General features: G+C 44.0%; 1 protein-coding gene across 3 annotated transcripts in view; it reads left to right on the top strand.

The window, feature by feature from the left end:
• Positions 1 to 16,007, top strand: part of RAMP2 (receptor activity modifying protein 2) — a 617,864-nt gene that overhangs the window by 561,618 nt on the left and 40,239 nt on the right. For all 3 annotated transcript variants that reach the window (XM_077459449.1, XM_077459450.1, XM_077459451.1), the window contains exon 3: positions 12,530 to 12,626. In XM_077459449.1, coding sequence (XP_077315575.1) covers positions 12,530 to 12,626 — 97 coding nt within the window. The remainder of the gene's footprint in view (positions 1 to 12,529; positions 12,627 to 16,007) is intronic.

Genomic DNA, 16,007 nt, shown 5'->3' with positions numbered 1-16,007 from the left:
TCTTCATCCATCTTCTTCCTCTGCTTCTTCCTCCGATCCTCTGCTTCTTGCTCCGTTGTTGACGGGGCTTCCCTATGACTTTCCCCGTGATGTCACAAGGAAAGCCATAGGGAAGACCCCGTCAAGTCCCCGTGTGTCAGAGGGGGAGGGGTCACCGGGTGACCCCGCCCTCCATTATATAACAACTGTCAGAAGAAGAGAAGCACCACACAGTGGGAGCCTCCCATGGATGCGGAGCGGCCCAATAACAAAGCGGGGAAGAATACACCATGGAGGAAGATGCCGGACGAGACCACCAGAGCAAGAAGCAAAGGATCAGAGGAAGAAGCAGAGGAAGAAGAAGATGGAGGAATAAACCAAAGATAGAAGGAAGGAAGAAGACCCGAAGAAGATGGAAAGACGAAGACTTTAAATAAAGGAATTGTCAAAAACTGTCTCTTTTAATTTTTAACATTTTTCACACTTTTTTGTGAAATGGTAGGGATACTTTTGTACCCCATTACCATTTCACACAGGGGGGATGGGATCTGGGGGTCCCCTTGTTAAAGGGGGCTTCCAGATTCCGATGAACCCCCACAACCACCTGGCAAGGGTTGTGGGGATGAGGCCCTTGTCCCCATCAACATGGAGCTCAGGACCGAGTCGCAAGTGCGCCGGCGGCGGCGCATGCGCAACCCAAGGCTGGGCTCTTATAGGGCAAAGTACCTGTACGTGCCTGTGCCCAGCTGTGCCATTCTGCCGACATATATCGGCGTGAGGCGGTCCTTGAGTGGTTAAGCTATAGGAGCAGCACTGAGTTTAATATTAAATTTTTTGATAAAAAAAACTTATTTTCCTTCGAAGTAAATGCAGTGGGTTACACTTTGAAATATATGAAACCCTGCTTAAGGAACCCCCTATAAAGGCAGCAATTTTCATTGAACTTCAGTGGTAGAGGCATACTTGTGTTAGCATCATCTGGGGAACTTAAGTCCAGCAATTGTTTTTGCAGAGCATGGATTTCTTCTTGTTGCCATATTACACTTTCCAGTTCAGCAAATGTTCTTGCCAGGCAAAGCCAAACTCCTGCAGCTCTGCAAAAAAGGAGCCACAGCATTTGCTATAGCACCTCCATTTTTGGGGTAGATTATTCTGTCACGGTCAGTGGTCAGGCTTGGAGACCAGTAGACTTATAGCAGTAGAGAGGCTCACACCGACCAGCTGGATAAGTGAACAAGCATGTTACCCTGGCAGATGACACCGGCTCATGCGAGGTGCATGAATCTAAGTTCTAACTGGTGTTCACCAGAGCTCCTGATTTGAAGCCACAGCCGGGCGCCCACAGTTACAATGTCGGCACCACAGAGAGGAGGGGGAGACAAGCGGGGCTTCATTCCCCCACATCGCTGGACCCTGGGAGAGGTAAGTGTCCAATTTATTAAAAGTCAGAAGCTGCAGTATTTGTAGCTGCTGACTTTAAAAAAAAAAATTTAAGCAGATCTCCGCTTTAAGGCAGTTCACCTTTAAGGCAGTTCCCTGACTTAGAGATGAGCTTTCACTGTGTGCTTGTCCTATACTTGTCCCATGCTACTACTCACTCTAACTAATATATGTTGCATTTGGAGGGACTCACTGAGCCTGAACCCACTCCACCAGTCATGTGTACCTCTGTTACCTCATACCCAGTAACAGAATGTTACTTGTCTTGCAGCGTTATCCCATTGTGGCAGTGTTACTTCATACCCCATAGTGCATTTACAGACCCAGGTTCTTGCACCCCCTTTGAGTAACTTCAGACCAGGTTCCTAACGGTTAGAGAATATATAAACTCAACCTTTCATATCTTGATATGTGCCTGCTGTACCATGTACTTGTATGAAAAAGTATCCTGTTCTCTTTGTATTGCTTCTTCTGTGTGAAATCCCTAGTCTTCCTGCCAGTCCCTTTGTTTTCCTTTTAAAAATTGACCATACTAGGCAGGAGAGCACACTGTGGGCAGTTCTCTAGCTGTGCTAGGAACTATCGTCCTGCAGTGCTCTACTTCAATGATCAGGCTTGTCTTGACACTAATCACAAGCCTTCCACTGGGAAGCTGAGTGTGCTGCTGTCTCTCAAGCAGCCAAGAACAAATGCCGCGTACACACATAGCCAACTATCCGGCGGACTTAGTCTGACGGACTTCCCGCCGGACTGTCCGCCGGACTTTCTGAGCGAGCTACTTGCCCACACACGGCACTTTTTCAGCGGACTAATACGGCGTACTAAGTCCACCGGACTATCCGCCGTACTTTTGAAATGAACGGGCTCGCCCCCACACACGCGGAGGAAAGTCCGCTCATTTTGAGCGTGTCTCCAGGTAGCCGGGGCCAGCAAAGGAGGCATTGCTGGCCCCCGTCACCTGGTATGGATTTAAAGGGGAACCCCTACGCCGAAAAACCGGGGTGGGGGTCCCTCTAGGTCCGCATCAGACCCTTGTCCTAGCATGCTACCCGGCCGGCCAGGAAAGGGGGTGGGGACGAGCGAGTGCCCCCCCTCCTGAGCCATGCCAGGCCCTCAACATGGGGGGGTGCCTTGTCATGCCATGCCATGTTGATTAGGACAAGGGCCTCTTCCCAACAACCCTGGCCGTTGGTTGTCGGGGTCTGCGGGCGGGGGCTTATGGGAATCCCCCCTACCCATTCACCTGTAAAAATAAGTAAAAAAAAACACAACACACAAGGGTTAAAATAGTTTATTGCACAGCTCCGGGGGTCTTCCATCTTCGGGGGTCTTCTCGCCGGACTCCTCCGATATCTTCTGCTAGCTCTTTTACTAGTGGAGGAGCCCGGCTTTCTTCTTCACCGCCGCCCTCTTCTTCCGACTTCGGGGGTCTTGTCCCCCTCTTCGGGGGTCCTGTCCCCCTCTTCGGTTCTTCTTGTCGGGCCACCGCGCCTTCTTCTAGCTCTTTTACAGGCAGTGGCCCGGTCTTCTGTTGCCACTGTCGCCGTCTTCTGTTCTCTTCTTCTCTTCTTTTCTTCTCTTCAGATGTTGCCTCGTCGATGCCTCCGCTCACAATGGCAGGGACGCGGCGCACGGCGACTTATATAGGGACATCACCGGATGATGTCCCCGCCTATTATGATGTCACAGTCCCAGCATCCTCTGGGAGTGTGGCACCATAATGGGCAGGGACATCATACATTTTAAACTGAATGGATTATTTTACAAGGTGCGTGTTTACAGTTATTTACTGAAGAGATGCAGCATAACAGTTCAGTATGAACAATGTTCTTGTTCCTAAACTAACTACAGTTGTGTAGCTGCCAAGGCCCACTTCCATGAGGTGATAATCCTAATAATAATCGTTACAAGTTCTTCCTGGGCTCCAGACCCCTCTGCTGCTGTTGATCCTGCCAGGCACTCGTGCCACTCCAGACTCTTGTGCTACCTGTATACTCTACCAGGGCCCTCGAGTCGGAGCCGGAAGAGAGGTCTCTTCCTGCAGGTCGGGCTCTACCACCAGGTACGTGACACTAGCTGCCTGGGAATCTCAGCCAGAGGTATAGTGAGTGAGTCAACTGTTGCTATTGGGAAGCAGAGTGTAATAGCATTTGCTGCTCCGCTGCTGCCAAAGCATGAGAGTGAAGGACAGTCACCATCATCGTCTACAGTACGGTTTGCCAGAGCCGGATTCAGGGACAGATGAAGGACTCCTACATCTACATCTGATGCTGTGTCGCAGAACTGGTGAGAGAGTCGTTAATCTAAACTGTGTGGCAAAAACTAAGTCTCCCTGATTGTGTTTCACACACACAACCATCTCTAGGGTTTACAGAGACTGGTCCAAAAAAGAGAAAATATCCTGCAGTTGTGTGGACAAAAATGCCTTGTTGATATCAGGGGTCAGAGGAGAATTGCACAGTCTGGTTTGAGATGATAGAAAGGCAAGAGTAACTCAAATAACCACTCATTACAAGCACGGTATACAGAATTCCATCTCTGAACTCACAACACATTGAACCTTGAAGCAGATGGCTACAGCAGCAGATGACCACACCGGGGCCACTGCTGTCAAATAAAAACAGGGAACTGAGGCTACAATTCACACAGGCTCACAAAAATTGGACAATAGAAGATTGGAAAAACATTGCCTCCTCTAGAGTGTCTCGATTTCAGCTACGACATTCAGATGGTAGGGTCAGAATTTGTCGTAAACAACATAAAACATGGATCCATCCTGCCTTGTGTTAACTGTTCAGGTTGGTGGTGGTGGTGTAATGGTGTGAGGGATATTTTCTTGGCACACATTGGGATCCTTAGTACCAATTGAGCATCATTTAAATGCCACCGCCTACTGAAGTATTGTTGCTGACCCATCCCTTTATGACTACTGTACTCCTCTTCTGATGGCTTCTTCCAGCAGGATAATGCACCATGTCACAAAACTTAAATCATCTCAAACTGGCTTAAGAAGGGATTTAAGAAGGCCCAGGTCAGCATCATTAGACCATGATTCTTTTTAAACATTTGCACATGGAGCTGTTTATCCAAAGCATTTCCTAGGACAAAGTCAATTTTTTCAAAGATTCATGTGCAGATAAGGCATATCTCAGATCTCGAATTTAGTTAACATTGCATCCATATTTGAACTACTTTCTTGGTTAAAAGCATGAAGATATCCCTGTCAAAGAATGTGTCCCCAAAGGCCACAGCTCCTTCCTTTCCCCCCATGAAGTGACCAGTGGATGCCACCTTAGTTTAGGTGGAACCACTTTCACACTTTATCTTAGGAGCCAGAGGTGATTGTGGCCTATGAGGATACATTCCTTGTTTTAAGTGTTGCAGACCTAGCAGAGAACAGCAGCGTGTCTGCCCATGCATGGAACCTGGCGCACTACCTCCTGGGATTTGTGTCTTATGCCGCGTACACACGATTGTGTCAACATCTGAAGAAGAAGAAGCAGAAGGCGGCGGCGACATCGACAGAAGACCAGGCCAACGCTAGTTAAAGAGATGGAAGAAGAAAGCTGAGACCCGGCAAGAAGAGCAGTTTTTTCGGTGTAGGGGTTCCCCTTTAAATCCATACCAGGTAACGGGGCTAGCGAGGTGTCAATCTTGCCGATAGAGGTGGCGACATTCACTTCCTACGCTAGTTTCATCTACCTGGAGTCACATTCAAAATTAACGGACTTTACCCCGTGTGTGGGCAAGTCTGTTCATTTCAAAAGCCTGGCCTAGCACACAGACGGTTGGATTGTCCGCCGGACTGCCGGGTGCCCACACACAGGCGGATTGGATGTTTGCAGATGAAAGGATGTTATTCAAATAGGTGCAGGTCTTCTTTAAAGAAAAAAGTATAGTCTTTTAAATGTTTAACAATTTATATTTGAACAAGCTCAATGTAAATAATCTTATGAGTGCTTATTAATGTTTTAAAAATCTTTGTGTGCAGTTTTTAAGTATATATTGGACATTGTACATTGGAGCAATCTATTTGTTTACTGCATATACCGTATTTATCAGTGTATAACACGCACAGGCGTATAACACGCACCCCAAGTTTAGGAGGGAATTTTAAAGAAAAAAACTTTTAGGAGGGAAGTTTAAGGAAAAAAACTTACATTTAAATGCCTATTAATGCAGCCTTATCAGTGTAATTTGCAGCCTTGCATTACAGCCTTATCAGTGTAATTTGCAGCCTTGCATTACAGCCTTGTCAGTCATTTGCAGCCTTGCATTGCAGCCTTGTCAGTCATTTGCAGCCTTGCATTGCAGCCTTGTCAGTCATTTGCAGCCTTGTCAGTGTCTTTTGCAGGCTTGTCAGTGTCTTTTGCAGGCTTGCCGTTTAAGAATGGCGCCGCCGAGATACCGAGCTGGTGTCCCGTGTATCTCTGCGGCCCCCGGTATTTTTTGTCTGTTCTCTGCGACTTTTGGCTATTTTCAGCTATTTTTGGCCGCACTCGGGCATTCTTGGCGGCTTTCAGCTTTCCGAAAGCTGCCGAGAGCGGGCGAAAGCTGCCGAGAAGGGCCGAGTGCGGGTGAAAATAGCCAAAAATAGCCGAAAGCCACCGAGAACAGCAGAAAAGCCGCAGAGATAATTGGTGGGGGATCGACATATAACACGCACGCAGGATTTTCCCCTGATTTTAAGTGTTATATGCCGATAAATACGGCACATAGCTCCCAATTGTCCCTGATTTTGAGAGCTTGTCCCTGATTTGGAGCAATGTCCATCTGTCCCTCTTTCCCCCTCATTTGTCCCTCATTTTTGTCTGATCTATATAGTTGTATATAAAATGCACATTTTATCTTTCCCAGTGCTAAACATTTCATCCAAATTCTAAATTGCTGCATTTGTAAATTTTAAAATCCAATATAAAGGAATAGTAGTGGTAAAAAAAAAAAAAACTTGTGGAATTAATTAACCTTTTTTTTGGTTAATTCTCCTTTAAGGGTGTGTGGCAGGGGGTGTGTCCTATGCTTACATACATTTGCTAGCAGGTGTCCCTCATTCCCATCTCAAAATGTTGGGAGGTATGCATATACAATATGATCTGTACCCTTTGTATTGTATTGTACTGTAATTGTGTTGTCCCCCCTATACATTATAAAGCACTGCATAAACTATTGGCGCTATATAAATCGTTAATAATAATAATCTGCTTCCTGCTTAGAAGTGGTATACAGTGATTATACATTGCTGAGACTTATTATACTGCAAATCTCTCGGATGAGAGCAGCCTCATTTGAAATGATGTAATGATTCCTAGTGAGCATGTAATATTTTGCCTGAGCCTTAAGTGCCATACGAAAAAACTTGATATCAGTGTGTTTTTTTTTTTAGTGGCAAGAAAGTGGTAAAATTCGTATGTGCCTTTGTGAAGTGTGATAATATTAAAGACTGGTAGATCTGTTGTTCTCAGTGACAGATTTGGCAGTCTATAGCCTCTGTAAGTCTTTCCAAAGGCATTAAACGAAGTACATGAATATTAGCACTGCCCAAGTATCCACGTTTATGCACCTTGGGAACAGTTCTTATTTTGGAACAGTAGCAATTTCTTGGGAATATCCAACCCAGCCTACTGACTTTCACTTTGAAAGCCTATGATTGAAAGCCTTTTTAATTGTATGGTGTCCATTAGCACTGTGATTGGTTTCTATTCCAACCTAAAACCGCTAGGTCACATGACCTTCATCTAATGTGTATGGGGTACCTTAGGGCTTACAGAATGTAGTGATGCTGAAAAAGGTTTATAAAATATACAGTGTCTTGCAAAAATATTCACCCCCATGGCTTTTTACCTATTTTGTTACATTACAGCCTTTAGTTACATAGTAGGTGAGGTTGAAAAAAGACACAAGTCCATCAAGTCCAATATATGTGTGTGATTATATGTCAGTTTTACATTGTATATCCCTATATGTTGCGGTTGTTCAGGCATTTTTCTAATAATTTTTTTAAACTATCGATGCTCCCTGCTGAGACCAATGCATGTAGAAAGGAATTCCACATCCTTGTTGCTCTTACAGTAAAGATTAAGATTAGATTAAGGTTAAACCTCTTTTCTTCTAATGTTAATGAGTGGCCACGTGTCTTGTTAAACTCCCTTCAGCAAAAAATTGTTATCCCGATTGTGGGTTCACCAGTACGGTATTTATAAATTGAAATCATATCCCTTCTCAAGCGTCTCTTCTCCAGAGAGAATAAGTTCAGTTCTCGCAACCTTTCCTCATAACAAATATCCTCCAGACCCTTTATTAGCTTAGTTGCCCTTCTTTGTACTCGCTCCACTTCCAGTACATCCTTCCTGAGGACTGGTGCTCAAGACTGGACAGCATACTCTAGGTGCGGCCGGACCAGAGTCTTGTAGAGCGGGAGAATTATCACTTCAGCTCGGGAGTTGATCCCCTTTTTAATGCATGCCAATATTCTGTTTGCCTTGTTAGCAGCAGCTTGGCGTCGCATGCCATTGCTCAGCCTATCATCTACTAGAGCCCCCAGGTCCCTTTCCATCCTAGATTCCCCCAGAGGTTCTCCCCCCAGTGTATAGATTGCATTCATATTTTTGCAACCCAAATGCATTATTTTACATTTTTCTACATTAAACCTCATTTGCCATGTAGTTGCCCACCCCATTAATTTGTTCAGATCTTTTTGCAAGGTTTGCACATCCTGCAGAGAACTTATTGGCCTGCTTAGCTTAGTATCGTCCTTAAATACAGAGATGGAACTGTTTACCCCATCCTCCAAATCATTTATGAACAAAATAAATAGGATTGGTCCCAGCACAGAACCCTGGGGATCCCACTACCCACCTCTGACCATCCGAGTACTCCCCATTTATCACCACCCTCTGAACTCGCCCTTATAGCCAGTTTTCAATCCATGTACTCACCCTATGGTCCATGCCAATGGACCTTATTATGTACAGTAAACCTTTATGGGGAACTGTGCCAAATGCTTTTGCAAAATCCAGATATACCACGTCTATGGACCTTCCTTTATCTAGATAGCAACTCACCTCCTCATAGAAGGTTAATAGATTAGTTTGCCAAAAACGATTTTTCATTAATCCATGATGATTACTGCTAATGATACCATTCTCATTACTAAAATCTTGTATATACTGTAGTCCCTTATCATTCCCTCCAAAAGCTCGCATACTATTGATGTTAGGCTAACTGGTCTGTAATTCCCAGGGATGTATTTTGGGCCCTTTTAAAATATTGGTGCTACTTTGGCTTTTCTCCAATCACCTGATACCATTCCAGTCAGTAGACTGTCAGTGAAAATTAGGAACAATTGTCTGGCAATTACTTGACTGAGTTCCCGAGGTACCCTCAAGCCATTAAGTCCCGGTGATTTATTAATATTAAGTTTCTCAAGTCAAATTTTAATTCTGTCCTCTGTTAACCATGGAGGTGCTTCCTGTGATGTGTCATAAGGATAAACACTGCAGTTTTGGGTACCGAAGCCCCCCAATTCCCTTTCTGAAGACTGAGGAGAAGAATAAATGTAATATCTTTGCCATCTCCCAATCCTTTGCAACCAGATGTCCTTCCTCATTCTTTATGAGGCCAATATGGTCTGTCCTCCCTTTTTTACTGTTTACAAACTTAAAGAATTTCTATGTGTTTTTCGTGTTCTATCTTAGCTGCAATCTAAGTGTCACATGATCTGTCATTACATATACACACATTTATACACACATACACATTACATATACACGCAAGAGGCACCACTAACCAAACACTGCCATGAAGACCAACAAACTATCCAGACAAGTAAGGGACAATGTTGTTGAGAAGTACAAGTCAGGGTTAGGTTATAAAAAAAATCCAAATCTTTGATGATCCCTAGGAGCACCATCAAATCTATCATAACCAAATGGAAAGAACATGGCACAAAAGCAAACCTGCCAAGAGACGGCTGCACACCAAAATTCACAGACTGGGCAAGGAGGGCATTAATCAGAGAGGCAGCACAGAGACCTAAGGTAACCTTGCAGGAGCTGCAGAGTTCCAAAGCAGAGACTGGAGTATCTGTAAATAGGATGACAATAAGCTGTATGCTCCATAGAGCTGGGCTTTATGGCAGAGTGGCCAGAAGAAAGCCATCACTTTCAGCAAAAAACAAAATGGCACGTTTTAAGTGTGTGAAAAGGCATGTGGGACTCCCAAAATGTATGGAGGAAGGTGCTTTGGTCTGATGAGACTAAAATTTAACATATTGGCCAAGAAAACGCTATGTCTGGTGCAAACCCAACACATCACATCACCCAAAGAACACCATTTTACAGCAGTCAGGACTGGGAAACTGGTCAGGGTTGAGGCAAAGATGGATAGTGCTAAATACAGGGATATTCTTGAGCAAAACCTGTACCGCTCTGTGTGTGATTTGAGGCTCACCTTCCAGCAGGATAATGACCCCAAATTTACTGCTAAAGCAACACTTGAGTGGTTTAGGGCAAAATGAAAATGTGTTGGAATGGCCTAGTCAAAGCCCAGACCTCAATCCAATAGAAAATCTGTGGTCAGACTTAAAGATTGCTGTTCACAAGCACAGACCATCCAACTTGAAGGATCTGGAGCAGTTTTGCAAGGAGGAATGGGCAAAAATCCCAGTGATAAGATGTGGCAAGCTCATAGAGAGTTATCTAAAGCGACTTGGAGCTGTGATAGCTTCAAAAAGTGGCTCTACAAAGTATTAACTTTAGGGGGTGAATAGTTATGCACATTGACTTTTTCTGTTATTTTTTCCTATTTGTTGTTTGCGTCACAATAAAAAAAAAAATCTTCAAAGTTGTGGGCATGTTCTGTAAATTAAATGATGCAAATCCTCAAAGAATCCATGTTAATTTCAGGTACAAGACACGAAATATGCCAAGAGGGGTGAAAACTTTTGCAAGGCACTGTACATAAGTTAAAGTATGTCTAAAGCCAAAAACAAGAATGTAATATATTGGAGCTTACCAATCCTTAGATGTGGTGGCTGCCCTAGTTAATTTTTCTGGCTAAACATTTTCAGTAAGTATATAGAATACCCATTGATCTTGACATAAATTCAGTGTCCTTATCACTTATGAGCTGACCTGTAAGTATAAAACAATATTTTCTTATTTCTGTAAACTACCACTTCCATCACTCCCATTCAGTGTTGCCAACCTCCAGTATTTTTACTGGCAGCCAGTAAAAAATGGGCACTTTTCTCCTGCCAGTAAATGCCAGTGAAAGAAAAAGTTTGCCAGTAAAAAATATGCCTGTGAAGTTTGGCCGAGATGATTCGAGTGCCTGCTACAGTGTGTTTGGACTGTGCCAGCAGTGTGTCGCATGAAGTCATGGTGCAAGGCAACGGAGCAGCTGGAGCCTCGTGTGAAGGTCTGTGGAATGGGAAGAAGGCAAGCTGGGAGTGGACTGAAGGGACCACCTGGCATGAAGAGAGAGGGTCACTGTGACTCAGGAGGGGAGGTGTCATGTTGGTGAGGTGCCATCATCATCTGTGCTGCTGCACACTGCTGTCAGTGTCATTGTGAGAGTCAATTGCATGTGCATGTGCCGTCCATTCTAATTTCTTGCCCTCTCGATTCTTGTCCCTGAGCTACTTATTTACTACGTCGAAAATAAAATAAAATAAGTAATATGTTTTTGCCTTAATATCTAACTTAAATCACTTTGCTAATTGCATGTTGTACTTGTTTGTAGCCTAAATACTGAAATTTGCACTTAAAACTGTAATTTTGTAACTTTTAAATATGCCAGCAAAAACTTGACTGTGCCAGTAAATTTTAGGTGTTGTGTCAGTAAATTTCAATCTGGTAGGTTGGCAACACTGCTCCCATTCATCCCTATGCAGTGGAGAGGAACAAAGGCGGACACATTTGAAGTCTAGTCTGGGTAGCAATCTTGGTTTCCTCCATAGATACAGTGGAGTGGATAGAAGTGAGTGAAACCATAACACACTGGGACAGTTCAGGCACTTCAGCTCTGGAAATAGTCTCCCATTAATTTAAGTGTGACTATTCACACTCAGACGATGTGCTTGCAGAACATTATGAAAGGTCCTGAACTGTAGTATAGTACTAAGTGTGTGAAAAATGGACCCTCGCGCCACTAAGTGCTAAACGTGAAATAAATCTAAGTACATAAAAAATAGAAAATAGAAAATGTATCAATATATAATAAAACAACCAATGGGGTGAAGAAAGTGCAAGTGCTGCTAAATAATACAAAAATGCAGCGGGACAAAAATAGTAAACACAAACTATCGCATCAAATGGATAAAATAAAGAGTCCTGCGCAAATCGTGCCACTGAAAAAATGGATGATAATAATAAATTATATGAAAAACAAGAGTCAATAAAAAATCATATAAGTGGACACACCGATGAGTGAAGGTATATGGTGAAAAACAAAAGAAAGAACGGGACCCAATGTTCCAAAATATATAAATCCAGGCTCTCAGAACTCTCACCTCAAGATGGAATAATCAGGCAAAATGAAGATAACCCCAAAAAACTTCTCCTTTACTTCTCTGTGTACAATAACCAAGGAATTGTAGATTAAGCATGTAGTATACACTTCTGCCACTAGAGGGCCATTTCCACCTCTTGTATGTAATACTGCAGCTGTAGACTTGTATTTCCGTGGTATAAGAATTTAAAAAAGAAATTCAAACAGATAGAGATCTGGCGTGTACCGCCAGTCTTACGCTACTTCCGGTTTGTCCTACGGCCACTCCCTACGCGTTACGTCAAACCACGTGACTTCTTCATGGGGATCTACTACTAAGTGTACTGTATCCGGTAACGTGCCGCTAAAACGGTAAGCAAACGAGGCTGGTGGTGAAAATAAAAGTAAAAAATACCTGAAAATATTAAAACTAATACAGCCACCACATCTAAGGACTGATAAGCTGCAATATATTACATTTTTATTTTTGGATTTACATACATGTTAATCCTGTCTAAAATGTGAAAAATATTCTGGCTAGGGAGGCTCTGGAAAGAGTCTGGTAGTCATCAATAGCTAACTCCAGTACTGTTTTTGTTTTCCGCTTTTGTCTCTTATACAGATTATCGTCCAGAGGTTCAGCAGTGTTGGGACAATTTTGATAACAGAATGAACAGGACTTTTCATGACCACTGGTGTAAATGGGAATCTGTTGTCAGGTATTGCCTGCATTTTCTGAAAATTCTACAAAAAATTATTTACTTTGATCTAACTATTGGGCATAATAAGCCAATTGATTCCCATATATATATATATATATATATATATATATATATATATATATATATATATATATATATGTTCTAAACAGAATCAGTGACATTTTTATTAGAGTTTCATAAACACTTTTTGGAACTCTGACACTCCTCTGCATGACTAATGTCAATGTTGGTGACAGACTAATGGACCTACCTCAAGCGGTACAAGAATCTCCCACATAGAAGGGAGCGCATTGAGGCTGGAGTGCCTGTACTATAGACCCTGGTTCCTAGAGCATGTTTATCCCCTTGCTAGCTAGGACACTGTGCACATTTAAAAAAATCCCCTTTGCATTACAGACATGGCGACGTGACCTTGATGATAGTATATGTACTTTGATAGAAAACTGTTTACAGGGGCGCATCCAAAGGGTGGTGATCAGTGGCGGCAAGTCCATAAAGGGTGCATGACTGCTGCATCCCCATCCATGCATCCGGCCACCTGATCTACATATCAGGGCACCAGACTATGGATTCCAGTGGGAGGGAGTTTTTTTTTAAGCACCTGATTAGAGCCAGAGGCTCTAATGAACTTCAAAAAAAGCATGGGCTTGGGGAGTAGAGCACTGCGCCCTGATCTTGAGTGTGTGGTCAAATTCTGGTTACCAGTCCTCAGAAGTTATGTTCTGGAACTGGAGAGGCACAACTAATAAGGGGATTGGAGGACCTCAGTTATGAGGAACAATTACAAACATTACTTATTCTTCCTGGAGAAGAGAGGTCTGATGCCCGGTACACACAATTGGACATCCTGACGACAAACTCGTTGGGATGGTGCTCTCTTCCTAATAATACCACAGGCAGGCAGCTGCAGTACTTTCAGGCAGTTTACTGTATCCTGTGCACAGTGTGCAACTAAAGATAACTGCAGACAATTGCTGGTGTTCTCTTTGTGATAATACCACAGGCAGGCAGCTGGAGTACTTTCAGGCAGTGTACTGTATCCTGTGCACAGTGTGCAACTAAAGCTAACTGCAGACAATTGCTGGCGTTCTCTTCATAATAATACCTCAGGCAGGCAGCTGCAGTTTTTTCAGTCAGTGTACTGTATCCTGTGCACAGTGTGCAACTAAAGATAACTGCAGACAATTGCTGGTGTTCTCTTCCTAATAATACCACAGGCAGGCAGCTGCAGTATTTTCAGTCAGTGTACTGTATCCTGTGCACAGTGTGCAACTAAAGCTAACTGCAGACAATTGCTGGCGTTCTCTTCCTAATAATACCTCAGGCAGGCAGCTGCAGTTTTTTCAGTCATTGTACTGTATCCTGTGCAGTGTGCAACTAAAGTTAACTGTAGACAATTGCTGGTGTTCTCTTCCTAATAATACCACAGGCAGGCAGCTGCAGTATTTTCAGTCAGTGTACTGTATTCTGTGCACAGTGTGCAACTAAAGCTAACTGCAGACAATTGCTGGTGTTCTCTTCATAATAATACCACAGGCAGGCAGCTGGAGTACTTTCAGTCAGTGTACTGTATCCTTTGCACAGTGTGCAACTAAAGCTAACTGCAGACAATTGCTGGTGTTCTCTTCCTAATAATACCACAGGCAGGCAGCTGCAGTATTTTCAGTCAGTGTACTGTATCCTGTGCACAGTGTTCAACTAAAACTAACTGCACACAATTGCTGGTGTTCTCTTCCTAATAATACCACAGGCAGGCAGCTGGAGTACTTTCAGTCAGTGTACTGTATCCTGTGCACAGTGCGCAACTAAAGCTAACTGTAGAAAATTGCTGGTGTTCTCTTCCTAATAATACCACAGGCAGGCAGCTGCAGAATTTTAAGTCAGTGTACTGTATTCTGTGCACAGTGTGCAACTGAAGCTAACTGCAGACAATTGCTGGTCTTCTCTTCATAATAATACCGCAGGCAGGCAGTTGATTCAGCTAGCTGCAGTATATTAGTGTACCGTATACTGGGCACAGTGTACAGCTAAAGCTCACGGAAGACAACTCCTGTTGTTTTCTTCCTAGTAATACTACAGGCAGGCAGGCGATTCAGCTAGCAGCAGTATAATCTATATATATATATATATATATATATATATATATACATACCAGCTTTGTGCAGCTACATCTGGCCATTCCTTATGTACCTATTCCAATACATCAAAGACTAGAAGGCCAACAAGGAGAGACAGAGGTCAATAAAAGAGGACAAGCAGGCTCTGTGTCTAGAGGCAACAGTGCTGGTCGTGGACACAGTGCATCCTCATCAGCACGTGGCCATTGGCACGCTTGTCCTTTTTCTCGGCAGCTGGCCGTGTTGAGTCACACACAACATGCCGAAGTTTGTAGAGTTGATGACCAAGCCGTCCTCATCCACCTCATCCTCTGTCACCAGGCTACCTTGGCTGCCAATGTAGGTCCCAAAGCAGCCTATTCCTTGGGCTTGCGGTCATCATCAGTTACTCCTTCCCTAGCCCCCCTGGAGGAGTCCCCCAAACTGTTCCACCACAGTGTCGGGTACATGCTGCAGAAGGATGCGCAGCATTTTGAAAGGTTCGATGATGGTACCCAGCTTGAAGAGGGCAGTAACGTGAGCCCAGAGAGAGGGGTGGCCCAAGAAGGACAACAAGCATACTGCCAAGTTTGCTCCAGTGATGAGGAGAGATGGGATGATGAGCTCACTGACTCTACTTGGGTGCCTGATAGGAGAGAGGAGGCGGAGGTGGAGGAGGAGGAGGCTCATCTCCAAGAGGCAGGATGCCCTCCAAGGGCCAACCAACTGCATCACACTGCAGAGCTCTGCAAGTGCAGGGCGCTGGTTACTCTGCGCGTTATTCCAAAAGTTCTGCGGTGTGGGCCTTTTTTGAGATGTGTGCAGCAGATCGCACCGTTGCTATTTGCAACATATGTCTTAAGCGTATCAAGCATGGACTAGACAGTAAGAGCTTGGACACCACATTCTTAATCAGACCTATATCGAGCTCCCATGTAGCCCTTTGGCAACACATCCTAAAAGACCCACACCAAAGAACAAGGCGGGCCTTACTCCTCCTCATCAGCTGGGATCTCCAACCCCACTATACATTCAGTCCTCTCAGAAACCTGTACTGAGAGGAATGAAGGTGTGGAAATAGGTGTGCCACTGCCAAATACTTGCGGGTGGGGATGAGCTGCGTGTTCGAGTCAAACCCATGTTCGTCTTCAACATTGGCTCTTCGTCTGTTCAACGAATTCTGAACATTATGGGCCGTGTGTTGCTGCGGCGGAGAGAGATAGACAGAGAGACAGTGTGATTTAATTTCACTTGAAGCTGTTGCAAATACAGTCAGTATACA

The sequence above is a fragment of the Lithobates pipiens genome, unplaced genomic scaffold (assembly GCF_037356315.1).
Source record: "Lithobates pipiens isolate NorthernLeopardFrog02 unplaced genomic scaffold, aLitPip1_a1.2 Scaffold_28, whole genome shotgun sequence".
Lineage (NCBI taxonomy): Eukaryota > Metazoa > Chordata > Amphibia > Anura > Ranidae > Lithobates > Lithobates pipiens.
Note: the sequence above shows the minus strand (reverse complement) of the source record. Positions and strands in the feature narration are given on the sequence as shown.